Here is a 21,691-nt window from a genome sequence, read left to right on the forward strand (position 1 = left end):
AAATCAAATTTGCCTATCCGAGGATGGAAGTAGCTATTAATGGCAACCAACTTGCAACAAGAATTTCCACTGCCTGGTAAGTGCATTAAGAACAAATAGGACCTGGTTAGTTTTGTCACGGCCTGATCCGCTTGTGATAACGCAGAGGTGGGCTTTTTCACTGGTGAGAGCCAGTGTTGTGGAATGCTCTCCCTGCTCAAATATGAGAGGCCCCATTGATATTAGCATTTTGCTGGCTCTTCATTACACACCTGTTCAGACAAGGACTTCCCTGATAATAATAATAATAATAATATCATAATGGTTTATTATTTATATGCCGCCCATCTGATTGGGTTGCCCCAGCCACTTTTACTGAATCTGAATTGGTGTTAACTTTATACTGGTTTAATAGGCTTTTTTTGTGATAGGGGTGTGTGTTTTTCATGTAGCTTTACTACATATTTTTAGTTACAGGTAGTTGTTGTATTTGAGTAATTCATTTGATCTGAGAACCTGGCTCAATTAGGGTTTGAGATTATATCATAGAAATGTACACAGAAATAGCTCCATCACACCTTCCACTGAACGCTGGGGTGTGTGTGGAGTGACTATACAAGATCCTGCACCTTTTGTCAATGTCTGCTAGTCCTGATGTCACAATATTATTTCCAGTTTAGACAAGAAGACTGAACATAAGTGGGGGAGTGCAGTTGCTGTGATACCGTTTGCGGGTTTCCTATGGGCCTCTGGTGGGCCACCGTGGGACCAGAATGCTAGATTAGATAGGCCTTTGAAGATCCAGCAGCCATGTTCTTATGTTTTTTATGACCTCCCCTCTTTGCATGTTCAAACACGTTCTGAAGGTGTGAATAGAGTGTTAATTTGATCACTCACAGCTGAGGTCCTTTCTCAAGATCATGTGCTAAAACTTTTCCTCAGCTGTACAGTACCATTTCAAACTGCAGGTCAGGATTGTGTGTGTTTGTGTATTAGATAGATAGATAGATAGATAGATAGATAGATAGATAGATAGATGATAGGAAGAACTCTTCACAGATAGAAAATGGGGTGTCAGGATGCTCTATCCTAGCCTACCTTTCTCTGACATACATTACAGTGGTACCTCAGGTTACATACGCTTCAGGTTACATATGCTTCAGGTTATATACGCTTCAGGTTACAGACTCTGCTAACCCAGAAATAGTACCTCAGGTTAAGAACTTTGCTTCAGGATGAGAACAGAAACCGTGCTCCGGCGGCATGGTGGCAGCAGGAAGCCCCATTAGCTAAAGTGGTGCTTCAGGTTAAGAACAGTTTCAGGTTAAGTACGGACCTCCGGAATGAATTAAGTACTTAACCCGAGGTACCACTGTACTGGTTTTCACTTTAGAGATTCTATCCTTTCCCAACAACTGTTATTTTCGAAGGGAGCTGTAGAAACTCATAACAAAAGGCTCTGAAAAATGTATCGCTTGTGCAAATTCGTTACTTCTATTTCAGCCTCAGAACAGAATCAGAGAATTGTAGAGTCGGAAGGAACACTTGCAAGTGTTTTGCTTTTTTGTAAGGGGGGAATCTTTGCAAATGAACACGACAAACTAATCAGCTTGAAAGAGCTTACCAGCACAAACCATTTTTATTTGGAGGCAAGTTTCATTAGTTTCAGTGAAACTTACTCCCAAGCAAGAGCTTAGTCCTGTAGTCCCGTTCAGTTAAATGGAAGCCACTCTCAAGTAAGCATAGGACTGTAACCCTTTGGGGTTAGATTTACTGCCAAGACCTGTGATCCTAAGCAAACTTAGGGGGTTCAGATTAGAGGGGAGAGTTGTTTTATTGCATGAGCCGCTGCATCTGGAAGCCACGTTGCCACTATCCATGCATTCAGCATATGTGAGAAGAAGCTGCACGTGCATACAGCCCATTTCCAAATGTGTCAAAAGTGCTGGGCATGGCTGCGGCAAGGGGTGGGACTAGCTCACCACATATTATCTGAAAATTAAGGGGAGGTTCAGACAACCCTGAAACCCCCCCCCCCCATTTGAAGTAAAATGGAGTATTGAAGGAAGAGAGGGAGGGGCTGAGAGCAGAAAGCGTATGGTTTGGACTGGCTGAACCTCCACGTAAGTGTGCTTAATATTGGGCTCATAATTGTTATTTGGGGGAGATCTCAGTTCAGTTCTGAGATCACAATATCGCCATGATTCTTAGCACATTGTATGGAAACACGTTTCAATGAAATTGCTGAGTCTTTGCTGCATAATGAGGTAGGAATATATGAGAAATCAGAAAAGGTAGCTAATGCTGAGAAATCTCGGGTGTTAAAATGTAGACTAACACCCAGTGTGGAGTGTATAATGAGTGCAGTGGAAGTATTTAGCATTTAAGGTTCTGCGCTTGCTCTTTGCAATGGCCTCCTGAGCAACCTCTTTGAAAATACTAACACACAACATAGTAATGATGACCAAACTAGAAGAGACACTAAATGCACCTTTGCATTTCATGTGCACTTTTAAAAAATGCACATATCAGCCACTGGGGGGACTGATCACTACTGGGATTGCAGGAAGTGAAGAGAGGGTTAACCCTTTCTTACCCATGCTTCTGGAAATAGAAGCTCATGAGGAAAGCCATTCATCTGAAGCTGCCTTTGACATTGGTAGGGAAGCCTCCATAGGCACATCTTGGGTCTGTGAACACGGTGCAATTAAGGCTGGCTGAATATTCTTTGGAGTGTGCTCATAAACTGCAGACGTGTTTATAAGCAGCAAGCCCACAGATGAGTCAGAACGAGGGCTGTTCCTGTGCACACCTTGCCACTTCTTTATGACAGGGTGGGGGAGCTGGTGGCCCTCCAGATGTTCAACTCCAAGTCCCACCAGCCCCAGCCAGCATGGGCTGTGATTAGGGTGCCAAGAGTTGTAGCCCAACAATGCCCTTGTTCCATTAGCACAAGGATTTGCCTTTGCACAAGATAACTTCCCATACGCACACATCTTGCACTCTCACCATATCTGCTCCAGGGATTTGGAGGAAACCCCAGGACAGATTAGGGGGTGCATGGGGTGGGGGAGAAGTCCCACTGAGCAAAGGTAAATCCTTGTGCTGATTGGACAAGAGATGCAAACCAATATGGGCCACAGGTTCAGTATCCTATGAGAGTCAGGTCCACCTTGCTATGCTCCCTATAAGCCATTTTCCTATTATAATTCATTATTTTTGTGCATCCTGTGTATATGCATGGAGACATAATTAATTAACACATGTTGAATTTTTCAACTTTCCCGAAATGAGGAGTGCTAAAAAGTTGTGACATGACCAAAACATATTTCTGTTAAATTAATAAACCAAAATATATGAGTAGGAGACCAGACCCTCCAAGTGTCCTTATTTTTCAGGACACTCCTGGATTGACAGACACCATCCTAATTTCTTATTTGATCCTGGAATGTCCCTCTTTTCCCTATTTTCATCGGAGAAATGTTGGAGAGTATAGAGTTATGCAACCCCGGAACCAAGGAGATAAGTAACTATACAACCTTTAGACATCTGACGGCAGCCCTCTATAGAGAAGTTTTTCAGTGTTTAATTTAGATAGATTATAGATAGATAGATAGACAGATGATAGAGAGATAGATGGAAAGTCCCTATTTTGGAGAAAAGTTGGAGTATATGGATACATTTTCGGTAGAGTAGCAGTACAAATTTACTTGGAGGTAGGCTAAGAATACTCAGACCCATTTATTCCTACACCTTAAGCATTGTTGCTGTTGGGTTCTTTAGTTGCTGGCTGCTGTTCTCCTACTAATTAAACCCAACACAGTCCCACATTGCTGGTGTCATCTTGGTGGAGGGTCAGCGATGAATAAAGTTGAAAGGTTTCTGGGAAGAAAGGACTAGATGGAAGATAAGAACTAGGTTTTATATAGCCCAGATACAGGAATACCCCTTGATTTTATTACACACGGACATCTCAATTAATCAAACATCATGTTATTTTTGGCTAGGGAAGTTTATACAGCTGCAGGGGAGGAGGGTAGAACCTGGACAGGTTTTAAAAATAGTTTTAAAACTTGGAAATGCTATTCCTCCTCACAATGATTTGGGGCTTGCTAAGTTTGCACAGTGATATGATCCAGGAGAAGGAGGAATGGCAATTTGGGAGAAAAGGAAACACAGCTTTATGGCCCACTCAGCCATTAATTAGAAACCTTTCTGTACCACCAGTGTTTATTTTTAAGGCTGCTTCTGCAAATGACACCAGGAACTCTTATTTATCAATTCCCTAATCGTAATTTTCTTGGGAATTTGTGAATATTGTCAGTATGGTTTGCAGCACAGGAAAGAGCCATTTTTTCTGTTTGAATTACTGTCCTTATGTATATCTTATTAGAATTGTGAACAGAGTGGCAGCTTCCAGTATATGGGCTGTTATCAGTTGCTGATTACTACCATGTCATCAAGAAAAAACATCTAAGTTTTTATTGTATAGTGGGCATTGTGGGGGGTGACTTAACACACTAGAAAACAGTGAATATTGTATTTCTAAATAATTTTGATGTGATATTATTGATATTATTATTACAGTATTATTATTATACCACCCTTTGTCTGAATATTACAGGGCAGTTTAGAACATAAAAACACAAAGTACATTTCATATTACTAAAAAAACAAAACCAATACCCCCATATTTGAATATGGATAATATGGGCTCAATTAATGCCTAGATCAGGGTTCAGCAAACTTTTTCAGCCGTGGGCCAGTCCACCGTCCCTCAGACCATGTGGTGGGCTGGACTATATTGGGGGAGGGTGAACGAATTCCTATGCCCCACAAATAACCCAGAGGTGCATTTTAAATAAAAGCACACATTCTACTCATGTAAAAACACCAGGCAGGCCCCACAAATAACTCAGAGATGCATTTTAAATAAAAGGACACTTTCTACTCATGTAAAAACACACTGATTCCTGGACCATCCGCGGGCCGGATTGAGAAGGCGTTTGGGACGCATCTGGCCCCTGGACCTTAGTTTGCCTACCCCTGGCCTAGATGCAGGAAAGGTACAAAATAAATCATGAGCACAATCCTGTAAAGAAGATACAGTATATGGGCTGTGGGGCTATGGGTTATGGTGGAAGCCCCTCCTGTGCTTTCACACTGGCAGATACATCAGTGCAACTGCTCAAATGCAACACTGGAGTAAAAGGTAAAGGTCAAGGACCCCTGGACAGTTAAGTCCAGTCAAAGGCGAATATGTTCAGGGAAGTTTTTTAATATGTAAAGCTGTACTGTTTTTAACACTGATTGGGAGCCGCCCAGAGTGGCTGGGGAAACTCAGCCAGATGGGCGGGGTATAAATAATAAATTATTATTATTATTATTATTATTATTATTATTATTATTATTATTATTATTATTATTATTATATGAGGTTGCGGCACTCATCTCGCTCTCAGCCGAGGGAGCCAGCGTTTTTCCAGACAGTTTTCTGGGTCATGTGGCCAGCATGACTAAACTGCTTTTGGCGCAATGGAACACCGTGACGGAAACCAGAGCGCGTGGAAACCTTCCCACCGCAGCAGTACCTATTTATCTACTTGCACTGGCGTGCTTTCGAACTGCTAGGTTGGCAGGAGCTGGGACAGAGCAATGAGAGCTCACCCTGTCATGGGGATTCGAACTGCCGACCTTCTGATTGGCAAGCCCAAGAGGCTCAGTGGTTTAGACCACAGCGCCACTCGCATCCCTAACACTGGAGTGCTGCACTGTCAAAAGTGCACTGGTGAAATGGGAAAACGAGGTGGAGTTATAGGTCAGACATGGGCAGCACAGGACAGAAGAACACTTACACCGTATCTCATACTCTGGTAGTATCTCATAGTCTGGAATACAACCCCAACCCCTACAATGGCACCACTTCAAACTAGCTCTGGATTCTCTTTGGCCTGCAGGCCAGTGGTGAGCAGGGACTGTTATTTCCTCCTGCTGGAACTTCAACTCACATCCTCTGCTTCTTTCCGATTGCGCCCTTATTTTTAAAACAGATAAGCATATTATAGGTTGATACCAAAGCAGTTACTGAGTGGCTGAGAATAAGTACAGTGTTGTTTTAATTCTACATGGGTGCTCATAGGTCTATGGATAATTGTAGATGGGTTTAATCTACTTCTGTATGTTCTGTAAGGACTGCAGCCTTATGACACAATTCACTGAAAGCAGTTTCTGTGCAATTCCCATTGGAAGGGACAGAGAAGGTGCACTACACTATGAGAAAGGAAACTGATTTATTTTCAAAAGACCTTCCACAATACAGTATGCCACACATAAAGCGAGAAAGAGAGAAATTGCCCTCAAGGGTGCAAATAAAACATGTCAAGATTAGCAAAGCTAATTTTATCTCTTAAAAAGCAGAAGTATTTATTAAGGACTCTGCAATCTTAAAGTGCAATGTGAGTAATATAATTTGATGTAATTATAATGTTATGAAACTGGGAGATGCAATTTAAGGCTGACGAAAGCATTAATTCACAGGAGCATCACTCCCTCTATTAGTAAAGTGGGGTGTGTAGACATGCTGGGCACCAAAGCAAATGGAAAGGAAGGAGTGATAGGTGTGAGTCCCTACAAGAAGGTGGGGTTCCTGGAGTTTTCAGGAAAATAATGAATTAGGGTGGGAGAGCACCTGCCTCCCCCAAACCTGGCAGGGCTAAGGCTGTGGATTCATGGTCCAGATGAAGGGCAGTATACAAATATTATTATTATTATTATTATTATTATTATTATTATTATTATTATTATTATTACTAGTAATAATCTTAAGATCCCCCTGCCATTCCCATACTGTGTTTTCGCCTCAGATCTGATCATGTTGGCTATTGTATCTACATCCAACATACATAGATACTATAGCCAACATCAGATCTGAGGCGAAAACACAGTATGGGAATGGCAGCGGGAGGATCTTGTTAGCCCCGGCTCAAACTTTAAGGTACTTTGAAATAACACGTGGCACCCCTGATTTAGGCGAGTCTGTCTCTGGTTCTCCCAACACCAAAACTGAATGGGAAAGAAAAGAGGAGCGGAGCGGAGGAAAGAGCAACCCCGCGACTTCAGCACCACCACCTCTCCCACCACCCAGTGGCGTAGCGTGGGTTGTCAGCACCGGGGCAAGGCAAGTAATTTGCGCCCCCTAATCTGTGGATTTGCGCCCCCTAACCCGTGGACTTGCGCCCCCTAACCCTAACCCCCAGATGTTGCGCCCGGTGCAGCCGGCCCCCCCTGCACTCCGCTACGCCACTGCCACCACCCACGCGCAGGCTTCGCACGATCTCTTTTCCCGATGGAAACGCCTGTGGAAATCGCGCGGGCGGGCGCGCGGGCGCACACACACACACACACACACACACACACACACACACACACACACACAGAGAGAGAGAGAGAGAGAGGGCGAGCCTTCGTGTACTTAACAGCTGGAATCGGTTGTAGACATAGCAAAAGGTCAGAATGGCAGTTTAATCATGAGGCAGAACTTCCAAGTTCCTTTTCGTGGGTTTCTTTTTCTGCCTCCCCAAGGACACAACGAAGATACCCTAAAAGAGCGGCGGCGTTTGAGATCGAGGTGCCCAACCAAAAATGAAAAAGAACAAAAGCGGGGACGGGCGTTCTTACTCTTTGTGCTTCAGGTCTTATTTTGTGTGTTTGAGGGCGGGGGAATGAGTTTAGAATTTAGAAAATAAGAATTGCATTGCCGATTCCAATTCCACAATCTCCACCCATAATGAAAGTTGCAGATTTGGGAGGGAAGTTTATGACAACCGTCCATTATTAATATATTGCTGTTAAAGCTGCGGGTTTGCACTCAGCCAATCTCCCCAAAGAAGGCAGCAAATGTCATTTTGACGAGAGTGCCCTTTCAGACCTGCTTCCAGCCCAAAGCTACCACTCAAATCGCTTGCGGAAGAAGCCTTGAGCTCCATTGGTTTGCATAAAGACGCTATCAAATGTTTTAAGTTCTGCTTAAAAACACACACACACATTCTTCATGCGAAAAGGATAACAGCTGCTGCAATTTCCCCCAGCAAGACATCTTAAGGCAGCCCTGTTTAAAGAAGTTTTTAATATTTAATACTGTATTGTTTTTAACACTGGATAAATAAATAAATAATTATACGTGTGAAGGAGCGGCGGGGCGGGGGAAAGCATCATCATCCCGGAAGCAGCAGCAGCATACGAATCTACCTCTTGCAAAGTCTATAGTTCCTGATAGGCGCTCGCGGCGGTCTTCCTACTTCCGGGAAAATGGCGGCGGCCTGGAGAACCGTTTGGGCGGTTGTCTCCCGGGGATACGTGAGGCGCGGCGGGGCGCCGGTGCTGGGCAACCTGCGGGCCCCCAGGCCCCGGGCGGGCCCCTGGCTTGCCACTGCCGCTCTGGTCGGAGGCGGCGCGCTCGTGGGCTTTGGCGGAGGATGGAGCGGGCAGGGCGGGAGCGACGGCTTCCTGACAGTCCTGGCTCAGGTAGGAGACGAGGAGTCGCTGCCGGCCTTCCTCCCTTTCCTCGGCGTGGAAAGGACAGCGGGAGCCTAGGGGGCCGAAGCCAGCGCGCTTGCCCAGCCCTGTTCCCTGTTCGTTGGTTGGTTTCCGGGCGGCTTGCGCGGTTCCCTGCCTTCCATCGAATGGAAAATACTGTATTCATAACACGGCTCTCACGGCAGCGTGTGCCCGGGCGGCGTGGCATTTCAGATGGGGGGCCGCGTCAGTCCTGTCGCAGCAAGAACAAAAGGGGCCCGCCTTCAGTACTTGGCACGCCTCGTTGGGGCTTAAGCTCTGGGAAACCCAAGAGTCTCATGACCTGTCATCTTTAGACGCAGGGATTTTGTTTAGTCGTTTAGTCGTGTCCAACTCTTCGTGACCCCATGGACCAGACTACGCCAGGCACTTCTGTCTTCCACTGCCTCCTGCAGTTTGGTCAGACTCATGCTGGTAGCTTCAAGAACACTGTCCAACCATCTCGTCCTCTGTCGTCCCCTTCTTGTGCCCTCAATCTTTCCCAACATCAGGGTCTTTTCCAGGGAGTCTTCTCTTCTCATGAGGTGGCCAAAGTATTGGAACCGCAACTTCAGGATCTGTCCTTCCTGTGAGCACTCAGGGCTGATTTCCTTAAGAATGGAGAGGTTTGATCTTCTTGCAGCCCATGGGACTCTCAAGAGTCTCCTCAAGCACCATAATTCAAAATCATCCATTCTTCGGTGATCAGCGACTGTAAAAGGGACGGTTTCAAGCAGTGGGGATCAGCTAGAGCTTAATAGTAGTAGTAGTAGTGATAATAATAATAATAATAATAATAATAATAATAATAATAATAATAATAATAATAGAATAAGCAGAATAAGCACAGTAACACAACAGTGAAAAGGGTTTTTTAAAAATCAATTCCACAAGGCTGAATACAGATGCATAAAATAGAATTGTTTGCCTAAGTGCTGTCGACTCATTTATTGCTGCTGGGTTTTTTGTGCTTCAAAAGTCTAAAGGAGTCTGTTGGCACTTTTGTCATGGGGGAGACAATGTGATACATGGATATGATGGTGTGAATTTTATTATTATTATTATTATTATTATTAACAACAACAATTTTATTTATACCCCGCCCATCTGGGGTTTCCCCAACCACTCTGGGTGGCTTACAGCACATGAAAAATTGTAAAACATTAGACATTAATGCAAAACAAACAAACAAACAAAGCAACCCCACTGAGGGCAGTTTTATAGTTTTGAGTTGCAGCCGATACCTAAAGGCAGAGTAAAAAAAAGGAGGAAAACTCAAGGAAGTGGTTATATGTGGATGTGGGGAGAGGGGGATAATGGCTTATCTAGAAAATAAATGCAATGCTTGCTGGCTTTCCAGTACTGTACTGATTCTTGGAGTTTGAATAAGAAGCAGCGCTGTTGTGCAGTGTTAGGAGAAATACTTTAGGAAGGGTGGGTAGGTTTGAATCAGAAGTTGGTGTCCTCTGAAAGAAAAGGGCAATTAAACTGAGCTTGAACCCTGGGAAGATGGAGGCACTCTGGGTTGGTGGTTTCTGTGTCTGGGAGATCAACCAGTTGCCTGTTAATGGATGGGGCTGCTCTCCCTATGAAAGAACAGGTTTAGAGCTCCTGGGTCCATCATTGTTACAGGAAGCTTAGGTAGGTTCAGTGACTAGGAGCGCATTTTCCAGCTATGGTACTGTGGCCATTCTTGGACAGAGATTGTTTTACCATCGTGATTCATGCATTCGTAATCTCAGGCCTTGATTATTGCAAGGTGCTCTATGTGTGGCTACCCTTGGACCTATTTCAGATGCTCCAGTTGATATAAAATACTGCAGTTAGACTGCTGATGGGGATATGCTATTGGCAGTACATAACTCGGGTGTTCAAAAACTTGCACAGGGCCAGGTTCAAGGATCTTTTATAAATTTATAATGTCTCTGACAAATTAGGCCCTCAGTGATTTTTAATCCCTTTTATCCCTGCCAGATCTCTGAGGTCTTTGTGAAAGTCCTTGTTACTCATGTCTTATATATCGACCAGGATTTCTGTGTCCAGTATTGTGGGCCCAATTTTGTGGAACTCCCTTCCAGTTCTAGTCATACAGGCTGTATATCTTGAGCCCACTGAATATTTTTTTATTCTAGCGGGCTTTAAAACTGAAGTCTGATTTTGTATTTCTTGTACACCACTTAGAGACAATTGTAGTTAAGTGGTATACTAATTGTTCGCATAAAATAATAATAAAATGGCTTGACAAAAGATGTGAAGGAAGATACATAGAAGTTAATTGGCAACAGTATATGAGGAACACAATTACATTTCACTTTAAGTGAGTAAGTCAGTACTTACAATGATACGTATTGTTGTAAGTAAACCTGACAGGTGGAAGTGTACTTGCTTCTGCTTAATAGCATATATTATAGGATAACAAAGGTATTAGTCACTGGCAGTACCTGTGGATAAATAAACATCTGTTTTCAGTCTTACAATCAATTAATTCTAACTGGTTTACATCAACTTGTGATGTTTAATTTGCCATAATACAGTCATTATAGCTTAGCTGCTATATGCATTTTAAGTTCCATTGGGCTGATGGAAGTTACTTTTGAGCAGTCATGTATAAGATTTTATCACTAGGGCATTTATTGTTCAGCTGTATGAAGCTAAAGTTTAGTCACTAAACATACATCAAAGTATCAAATAGTTCATTTCCTTTAGTTTATACTGGCATAACTTTAGCTTGTGCTTCTCTAGTATAAAATACTGTATTTTCCCATCTATAAGACGCCCCCATGTATAGCACGTCCCCTATCTTTGGGGACTCAGATTTAAGGAAAAGGGGGAAATATATCAGTGTATAAAATGCCCCCTAATTGTTGACATTATTTTTTAGGGGGGGAAACCTAGTCTTATACGGTATATTCTGATGGATAATATTTTTTCCCATTTGCGCTATGCCAGAATGTCAGCGTGTAAAAAGTTAGGAGCTTGTGTTATCTGTGTAGCTCTCACCTGATGCTTAACTTTGTTTACATAAAAATGTACTGAATTGGATCCTGTAAGATTAATATATATTTACTCAGAAAAAAAATTATTTCACAAGTAAAATGCTCAACTATGCTGTCTGAATTGCATCATGTAGGAAGCCATATGTTTTAAAAACAAATAAGGACATTCATGATTTCAAAAAGAAGTTACTTACAAAACACCCTTTATGTCCATCTCTGTCCTTAAAAGGCCATGGGAATTATGTGGTTGCTGTCTGGGGTTACTTTCATTCCAAATATCAATGCTTTGTTTCTTAGGGGAAGTGAAATAGGATAAACCTTATGTCTCCTGGTGAGTACAGAGAGTCTCCAGATCCAAATAGGAAGCATTGTGTCTATTTCTAGACTCCCAATAATAATAGAACTGGTGTAGCATAACGTCTGAGGATAGAATGAAGGGAAGTCCCTGGTTCAAACTTTTAACTACAAATTGCCTAGCAGGTCTTAAGAGAGCTGCTATTTCCCACCCACGCACAAATCTACAATATGAGGAAACTTTGCGGCCTTAGGTCTCTAGTAAGGATTACTGTGTTATTGTGCACGAACCATTCTGAACACTTGAAATGTACTAATCCATGTATATGTCATGTTGCTTAGACTTTTGTGTTGTCCACCTCTGAAACTAAACTTTTGTTAAAATGTAGTGACTCTTGTTATTCTCCACATTTAATTTAAAATACGATGACTTTCAGTTATTCAAATTGTGAATAATTTTAGTCGCCCTCCATTTCTTTCCCGTGCTCTGAATCTTTCCTGTTTTAGAATTTAGGATGAAGGTAGTACATCAGAAATCATCAGATTTCTGCAGTGCTCAAAATAAAAAGCTTTTTCTTCTGTGTGGACTCGGCGTAGCAATTAGCACAGTCATTTTCCAGTGTTGTTGGATGCCAGACATAGTGATACTTCATACTTGTTTATCTTTAGCACTGTATTTCCAATATCGGAGTCACAGTAATGTACTGCAGAAGATTTTGAGATGGGTCACTTCTGTCAAACATCTGTTGTTGGCTTTGACTTAATGTTTATTTTCAGACAGCTTGCAATCCTCTGCATTAACATGCCACTACACAGCATGCTCCTCTCATTAACCAAGTTGGGCTTGGAATGTCTTGTCTTCATGGGTTTACTTTTGTGATCTTAAGCCTTGAGCTCCGCCAGTTCTTTTGTACAGTGATTTGTTTTTGCATTTAATGGCCCTTCTAAATTCTGCATATTAACTTCAGCTTCTAAATCAAACTAGTTTTGGGTCAGTTCTCTAGATTTATTCCCTGGATGCAAAAAGCTTAGCTTTGGAGTCTTCAAAATTGCTTCATTTTTTATTTTATTTTTTAAAGCAAAGTTATTGTCTAGATGGGCTTGCAGTTCAGACAAATGCTTTAAAGGTCATAGAGCACTTTATGCATTGAAAGTATTATAGAAATTACCGATAATTTAACTGTACTGTTAGTGAGGTATTGTAATGGGTAGACTATACCTTTATTAAGTCCTATCTAGGGTGTGGTGTACATAACAAATAGTATCATATACATTGAGTTGTGCTTGAAGGCTTGGAACAGGGCCATTCTCAGTGGGGGCTGAGTAGGAATTGGTGGCCAAGTTACCTCCAGTTCTAGAATTGATCATCTTTCCTTCTAATTCCCATCTTTATTCCTCAGTCCATGCATTCAGGTCAATGGTCCATTTGCTTCCTTGGTCTCTCATTGCTACTGCTCTTCATCTATTGTCTGCTTTGTATTTGTTTTAAGATTCTTGATGAATTTTTTTTTGTTTTTAATGATGGTTTAAATGTATATGTTTTGTGAATATTAGACTCTATATATCATTTTAGTTGGTTTGGGTAATTTTATTTGATCAAGTGGTTTATATGGTTTAAACGAAGTGTAGGCTGGAGCAGGCTAGTTCAAGGTATAATGAAACTTACATTAAAAACTGTTTCGCGAATGGAGACATCCTGCTGTACTGTAATAACTAAATCATGTGTTTGGATAAGCTTGTCAAAACAGAAGCCTTTTCAGTGGATATCTAAAAGTTATTTGCAAGGAACTCAACATCAGCCTTGACTGTTGACTATGGGGCTGATGGGAATTGTAGTCCAAAACATCAGGTTTGAAAAGGCTCCCTTGAAAGATGAAATACAAGAAGATAAAGACAGATGATGTACTTATTATAGCAGGAAATTGTTTTGTTGTTTTTGCTATATCTTTGTTACGGGACCTACGGGAGGATGTTAGAGGAAGAACATTCTCCTGTTACCTACATTATAGGGAGCTGGCTCCAGGCACCAGGCTTGTTGGCAGACCAACTCTGTGTTAGAAAGATGTCTGCAAATGTGGCATGAAGACTGGCAACATCAATCCCACCGTGTAGGAATCCTTCGCAGACAACCACAGTGCCTGCAGACAGACAATCAGGTTGTGTATCCATAGCATTGACCAGAGGAGGAATGATCACTGGGAGGAGTGCAGAGAGAAGAAATGCGAGCAGCACAACTGGACACCTTCATCTGCCCCAGCTGCAACAAAACATGTCTCTCCTGTATCAGTCCTTACAGTCACAGCAGGCACTATAACCTTCCAATAGTTTGACTTCACCTCTAAACGCTCACTCCTCCATTGTCTCCTGAAAAAGACAGATGCCAACCAACTATCTGTATTATTATTTATTAGACCACTATATCACCAGCAGTTTACAAACAATTAAATACTATTATAATTGTGAAATTAACAAGCTCATCATGTTAAAATAACACAAAGCAAGGTACAGTGCCTGACATAATAATTCTGACACAAGATCATTCATAGATGAAAAGTCGAATTATTCACTGAAGAACTGATGAGTAAACAACATCATTTCATGAAGTTATAGCCTGCAACAATCTCTGATAATAAAGTCATCTACAGAAGGATTGCTGTTAGAACATTTAATTTAATCAACAAGTTTTCAAATTATGTAATTACAATGCTATTCATTGTTCAAATTGATTTCTTTCCTGCACATATTATGGCTTAGAGCATTATCAAGTTTCACAATATCAAGAATTGGAGAACCTGTTTGCAAGAAGTATACATAAGTGCTTGATGCTCTGCCAGGAGCTTCTACCAGCTGGCTCAGTTGTGTGAGCTTATGTGGGAAAAGTCTAGAGTTCCTATTTTAATCTCTGTCCCAGAATATTAAAACAACTTGAATTTGTACAAGCTTCTGCTTAAAATGAACCACAGATTCTAAATATGTGTGCAAATTGTATGATGGTGATAAGTGGGTATAAAATATACCTAATTACTGTTCTATAGTTTTCGTATTATACATTGCTAAGCATGTGTACTTAGAACTAAGCCCCATTGAGTTTAGTGGGACATACTCCCCAGTTAATATGTATCGGATTGTAGCCTTAAGCATCTTGCAGTGGATATTTTTTCCCTTTTCGTATTATGCACAACAGGAAAGCAATGTTGTCATTACCATTATGGCCTTTGTTATGTATTTTTGTGTGTAATATTTTTCTCAAATGATATCACAACCCAGAGGTCAGCATGTCTTGTCTTAGTTCACTGTCTTTTAAACCCCCAAACACCTAACAGGATTTTACAAATCTTTTCTGGAAAGTCTTTTTATTATATGTTATAATCAAGCTAGGAACTCCCCATGCTGCTTTTATTCTGTATTAAAACTTGTTAAAGAAGCTCTTTAAGTATCATGTATCCCTGAAGAAGTTTAAATAACTTGGGTATTAAATATATCCCAAGTATCATGCTTTGCATTAGTGACATACAGACATTGTCATGTTGAGTGACCAAAACAGTCAATAATATAGCAAGTATGGAATCTGTAAGGCCATAATGTTATGTTTAAATTTAGAAATGGATTTTACTTAGGGGTGTGCACTTGTTTCACAACATAGTATCACTTACAACTTTTTGAAAGCAGGATATAAATATCTTGAAGCTTTGACTTTGAAAATATAGTGGATCCATGCTTTGTATTAATATTTCAGTTAGGGTTCTGGAAAATATCCAGTGCCCTCTTATATACTTGCTTTTCTCTAATCTGCTTTGTTACGGATATTCATTACTTTTGCTATGTGAGATTAATTATGGAAATCCTAAGCATCATTTGCATTTATGCAACAGTGTCTGTAAAATATGCTGTATGACCAAAGGAGGGTGGTGTTGATGGCTGTTGTTTGTAGGACAACTCCTGTTCTTTCCTTTCTATCAACAAATGCAATACCTTTAGTTTCCATAAGTGTTGACTGATCAATTAGCAGGAATCTAGGTAATGGGGTGGGGGGGAAGCATTTTGTCTAAATTACAAAATATGGTATAAACAGCAAATTTTAACCGCATCACCAACCATCAATTTTCCTGTGGGTAATTAATTCTCATAGACACTAATTAGTTGGTAGGTGTTCCAGGGTCCACATATTCACATAAACAACACTTAAAATAGGATTGTGTGCATTATACAATTAGTTATATTGTGTTGTATCCAGTGGTGCATGAGCAGAGGCAATTCGGTACAATGTCTGCTTCGTTTCCTTTCCTCTCCTTCCTCCTGTACTCCGCCCAAGAGGCCTCCCCAGAGGGCCAGGGGGACCTATTGAACATTGTGGACTGTATCTTACAGGGTTCCAGAGGGACGCGGCATCACCCAAAATATTGAATGCTTAAATATTTAAAGTTAATGGATACAGAATGTCCCTAACTGGTGTATATATGATTATTGCTCCTGTATACTTGTATGGTTAATCTTTCTGTTGTATGTCAGTTCTGTTGGAATTAGCCCTGTGATGTGCCTACTTTGGTGATAAAGCATGGTATTCGGGCATACATAAGCCCAAGGAGAGAAGTCAAAGAAAAGTTTTCATAGCGGTAAGGAGTTAGATTGCCTCTTGAAGACTTAATTCAGAAATAACATGTGTTGGGGAAAGCTTTTCAGTTTAAGGACATACACACACCAAGAGCACATTTCTAGAGCTCAGTTCCTTCCAACCTGCAAAAATCTTTTCAGGCTCAGCTTATCTTTGCTGTAGAAAGGATTCTGAATGTGAGTTTGGGTTCTAAGAAGCAGCCAAAGTGCTGTTGTGCTTAATAACTGACAAGAGGAGAGTCGGGAGGGCTGAAGCATGTTACTAAGGGTTCCACTTGAGTACTTTGTGCTAAGGAGATGCAGGTGGCTCTGTGGTATGAACCACTGAGCCTCTTAGGCTTGCTGATTGGAAGGTTGGCAGTTCGAATCCACCCAACAGGGTGAGCTCCCGTTGCTCTGTTCCAGCTTCTGCCAACCTAGCAGTTTGAAAGCATACCAGTGAAAGTAGATAAATAGGTACCGCTGCAGCGGGAAGGTAAACAGCATTTCTGTGCGCTCTGGCTTCCGTCACGGCACTCCATTGTGCCAGAAGCGGTTTAGTCATGCTGGCCACGTGACCCAGAAAGCTGTCTATGGACAAATGCTGGCTCCCTTGGCCTGAAGCGAGATGAACGCCACACCCCATAGTTGCCTTTGACAGGACTAAACTATCCAGGGGGTCATTTACCTTACTGTGTGCTGGTTAGCTATCGGGTACTATTTTCTTATGAGTAGACAGTAAAAGTACCGTAATTGCAGTGAGAATCTAAGATGAAATTGGCTTGGCTTTTCTTGGGTAATTTTTTTTTTGGGGGGGGGGGAATGCAAGCTTCTGTGCATTTATTAGCCTTGGTGTTAATTTTCAGTTTTCCAATCTCATTATGTGGTTCATGTGATAGTGTTTGTCCTAAGTACAACTGCTCTAAAAGAGTGCTGCAAATGTAAAGGGAGGTACATCGGTATTTCCTTGTGATTCACTTTATTTAGCCATGTGGCAATGTGTTCCAGACCATTCCAAATGCCTTCCAGTAAATGCACTTACAGAAGACTGTGGCACATCTCAAGTTGATTTTTAGTGCTTAGGTCACCACTCAAGCAGGCGTTCTGATTCTTTCTTTCTTTTTCCCCCTCCATCCATCAGTCAAAGACACGAGAGTGTGCTGAAGTTTCTAAGAGTTGGATAGCCTATACAGCAGGGGTGGGGAAACCTTTTCAGCTCAAGGGCCACTTTAACTCATGGTCAGCTTTTGGGGGATGCGTGCTGCTGGTGGGCATGAGCACAGGCAAAAACAGATAAGACATGGGGTAGAAGAACATAGACCAATGGATGTGGTTCTTACATTGTTAGAGAAGATTACCTTTCAGCCATGCAGAAATTGGAGGTTTCTGCATGCACTCACGTATCTCCATCCTCCACGTAGGCAAGCAAGAGACCGTTATCTCAATTCATGGGCATACTCCATGCAGGCAGCAGCACTTGAGGAAGGTACACAGCGAAGCCACTGAAGGAGGAAAACTGGGGAGGGAGAATGGCCTGGAGAGGGGCCTGAGGGCCAGATAAGAGAGGTCTGGAGGGATGCATCTGGCCCTAAGTTGTGAGGTTCCCCAGCCGCACCATTTACAGACCCAGTAATTTGCAGGTATAGCTACATGCAGTAAAAGACATTAATGCTGCCTGGAAATGGCACAGTATTCAGCTGTATTGTTAGTCGTCGTATTTTTCAACTGGTGTAGCTTTATCTGTTGCATTTCATCATGCTAAGTCACGTTGAGATTGCCTTTGTAAAAAGCCACGAACAAATCTAGTAAATCATCATTTACTAGATTTAGCCCATCACAGTTGTTTTGTTTTTCTAAGTTGTGTTATTATAATTATTTTATTATTATTTATTAAATTTGTATACTGCCCTTTATCCGTAGATCTCAGGACAGTTCACATAAAATTACAAAATAAAAACCACAAAATACATAATAAAATTAAGAACAACAGACCAATAATCCCTCCTCCCACAACACATTTAAAATGTCAGCACTTTAAAATAAACATATGCTTTGGAATCAGTAGTCATTAAATTATATCTACCACTTTGAGAATGTTTAGTTAGCTATAATGGAGAGTTGGTAATTTGTTTCATGTAATTGATGACAATAAGTCTTTATATATGCTGGAAACAAATCAGACCTTTCTAAAACCCAGAAATGTCAGAACAGAGTCACAACTTCTCTAGAGGATAAAATGTAGTGCATTTTAAATAGCAACGAAAGATACCACTGACAAGTAGGTTCAAACAAAACAAAATTACTGGAACAGATCAAAATGAAGGTGGTATGGCTAATAAAATAATAGCAGTCTTGGGGCCTGTAATTCCTCCTTAGATTAGATACATGATATTTTGTTGGCACAGAGTTCAAACACTTATTCCCATACTATTAGTAATTTGACTTCAGTCATGCACAGGCTTGTTGACAGCTATTTACTAGAAATCTCCTGTAAAGTTGGGAAGGTAGACCAGGTATCCTGCTGTGCAGCAATAAAGGTATTGGCATACCAGCTGCAAGGGCTATTTTTAGCTCAAGCTTTAGGTTTATGATGGCATTGTGTATTAGTAATAAGCGCAGTAAAATTTCAAAGTAGTAGAAACCTGAACATATTCTGGCATTATGCTGTTTTGTTCCTCCTTTGAACAACTGGGAATTTAGATCATTCCATCCATCCCGAGTGTGGTATAATGTGTACTGTTTTGAATAAGCCTTCTTGTAAAGCTAATACTCCTCTACTACACAATGGTCTGAGGACCTCAGGATCCTGGCTGCATTGGATATATTTTATATAGACATCAGTTTTTTGTTGATACATAGCTGGACACTTGTAGGGCTTATATTGTATTGACTTAAATGTTTAACTTAAGATATGCGTTATATGGTTATTATGGTTTTCTATTACCGACTATGGTCTTCCATTCCTAGTAGCATTATTGATATATTTTCAATTTGCTTAATTTTATTTAATTCAATTTAATTCCATTTTTAATTCACCCTGCCTTTCCCTTGTTCAGTTTTCAAAAATAATAATTTAAAAATGCTCCTCTTAAGGCAGCTGAGATCTACCCACAGAAGAGCACTGTTCACTAAATGCTGTTGACTTTTTTTAAGTCACAGGCAAGGAACTGACCCAAGACTGGGAAAGTGCCTGCTGAGTAGAAGTTTGATCCATTTGAGCCACCATCCATCCTTAAATACAATTCCACATTATTGCTCCCACATCTGACAGAAGAACATGAGCAATGTCTTGGCATTTAATATTGACAAAAGCCTATAAATCTTCTAAAATTAAACTGTCCATTATACTCCCATTCAAATCTTCATTAATTACACACATAGTCATGTTTATGAAAATAGTATTAACAATAAGAATATAATTTCAGAGTACTGTACTAATGTATTTAATACAACAGTAGGTTAAATTATAGTGTATTTTAAGACTTCTCTGCCAAGGGCAATAAATTTAACAACATGGTTATTAAAACCTTTTTATAAAACATCATAAGAACAATGCAGACTAAACTATTCTTGCATCCGAAAAGCTGGAATGCAAAGAAGTTTTTATTCTTTATTGCCTCAAGTAAAAATTCTGTGGAAACAGATAAGTGATGACAAAGCTTTGATGTTAATAAACCCAAATGGAAGTCAAAAATCAAAGTGTGTAAATGGCTAGGTTATAAAAAGAGAGATGACAGAGTTATACCCTGTAATTAGGTGTAATTTGTGCTTTTGGCACAGCTATTTGTCCTGTATGAATGAGAGGCTGTCTTACATTTTCTTTGCTTGTATAATAGAATTACAGTACTGACACATCTACTTAAACATGTACAGGGTTTCTTTCTTTCTTTCTTTCTTTTTAAAGTATTTGACAACAGCAGCACCCCCTCCCCCCTTGAGATGCCTGACTTGGAGATACATAGCTTTAAAATTGGAAAACTTGAAGCAGCAACTTACCTGGTGCAGGTATTTAGTAGAAAAAGTAGTAGCAAAGTTTTGGGGTGGTAGTAAAATACAGGAAAACCACAGTTTACCTTTCTGGCACAAGTCTTAACCGCAGATGTACTACGAGTTGTCCACACAGACAAGAGAACAATTGAACAATTCAATTGAATAATTTTGTGACCTTGCTTGCTTAAGAGCTGCCTAAATACTGTCTGATCAGGGTTTCAAAGTAATTATATACTGAAAACAACACAATTGTGTTGGCTGTGCTACTGGTCTGGGTTCCATGTAATTGCAGCATCTGCAGGGTTATCAACTTCTTCTGCAACTGGAAGTTGAGAAGGAATGAGAAAGAGAAATCTTTTAACATCAGTGAAACTAGGATTTTATGTTGCATTTTTGTAACCTTTTTGGTTGGTTATTATTTACAATATTTATAAAAGTGTCCTCGTATTTTCTGTTAAATTGTCGTCATGCTTAATTTAACAACAATTTAACAATATAGTCCCAATTTTGTATTGCTGTTTCATTATTGCCTGTGCTAAAATTATGCCCACGTATTACCACAGTACCATGTATTTAACCTACATGTCCTTCTGTAGGTTTCTAAAAGAGAGATTGCTAAATTCTTAGGTTTAAATCCAGAGTTGCTTAAAATCTTAAGCCTTTAAAATGTACAGGATGTGCTGCAGGTTCAAAAGTAATACCATTTAGTTATATGGGGCTTACTCCCAGATATGAATGAGTATTGGGCTGGAGCCTTAGTAAACCTTTCTTGCGAGTTACCGGTACTTTACTTTTTCTTGAATTGCCTGCTGAAGGCTTACCAAAATCCTCTTAAAATTTCCTATAAAGCTTTTTTCAGAGGTCATCACAAACTTCACTGGTTTGTAAATACCTTGTTGTAAAATTGGTCATAAATTAGTGTAATTGTTTTTTGCTTAGAAATAGAACTGTCCTCTTGTGACAAGTGCCATTAAAGTTACATAAATATTGAGATTCCAGTTAAAAAAATACATGAAAATTCTCTCTCCACAAGGTTTTTAAACTGTTTTTTAAAAAACATTTGACTGGGGAAAACATAAAGAGGTAAGTTTGAAATCATGAATAATTAGGATAGTATTTGCTTTCCTGGATTTTGTGTCAACATTTGCTTTATTCCTGCTAGGCAGCGTACAGATTAGATAATCATGGCAAGCAACTATATATGAGAGGAAAACTAGCTATCTGGAACCACCATAGCTTACCTTTGATCCTGGAAATAGGATCAGAGACATCCAATGCTGTGGGGTATA

General features: G+C 40.6%; 1 protein-coding gene across 1 annotated transcript in view; it reads left to right on the forward strand.

Moving 5' to 3' along the window:
- Positions 1 to 8,271: 8,271 nt before the first annotated feature.
- Positions 8,272 to 21,691, forward strand: part of MICU2 (mitochondrial calcium uptake 2) — a 71,202-nt gene continuing 57,782 nt past the window's right edge. The window contains exon 1 of the mRNA XM_081199401.1: positions 8,272 to 8,502. Coding sequence (XP_081055527.1) covers positions 8,287 to 8,502 — 216 coding nt within the window. The 5' untranslated portion in view covers positions 8,272 to 8,286. The remainder of the gene's footprint in view (positions 8,503 to 21,691) is intronic.

The sequence above is a fragment of the Podarcis bocagei genome (assembly GCF_964188305.1).
Source record: "Podarcis bocagei genome assembly, chromosome: 6".
NCBI classification, from domain to species: domain Eukaryota; kingdom Metazoa; phylum Chordata; class Lepidosauria; order Squamata; family Lacertidae; genus Podarcis; species Podarcis bocagei.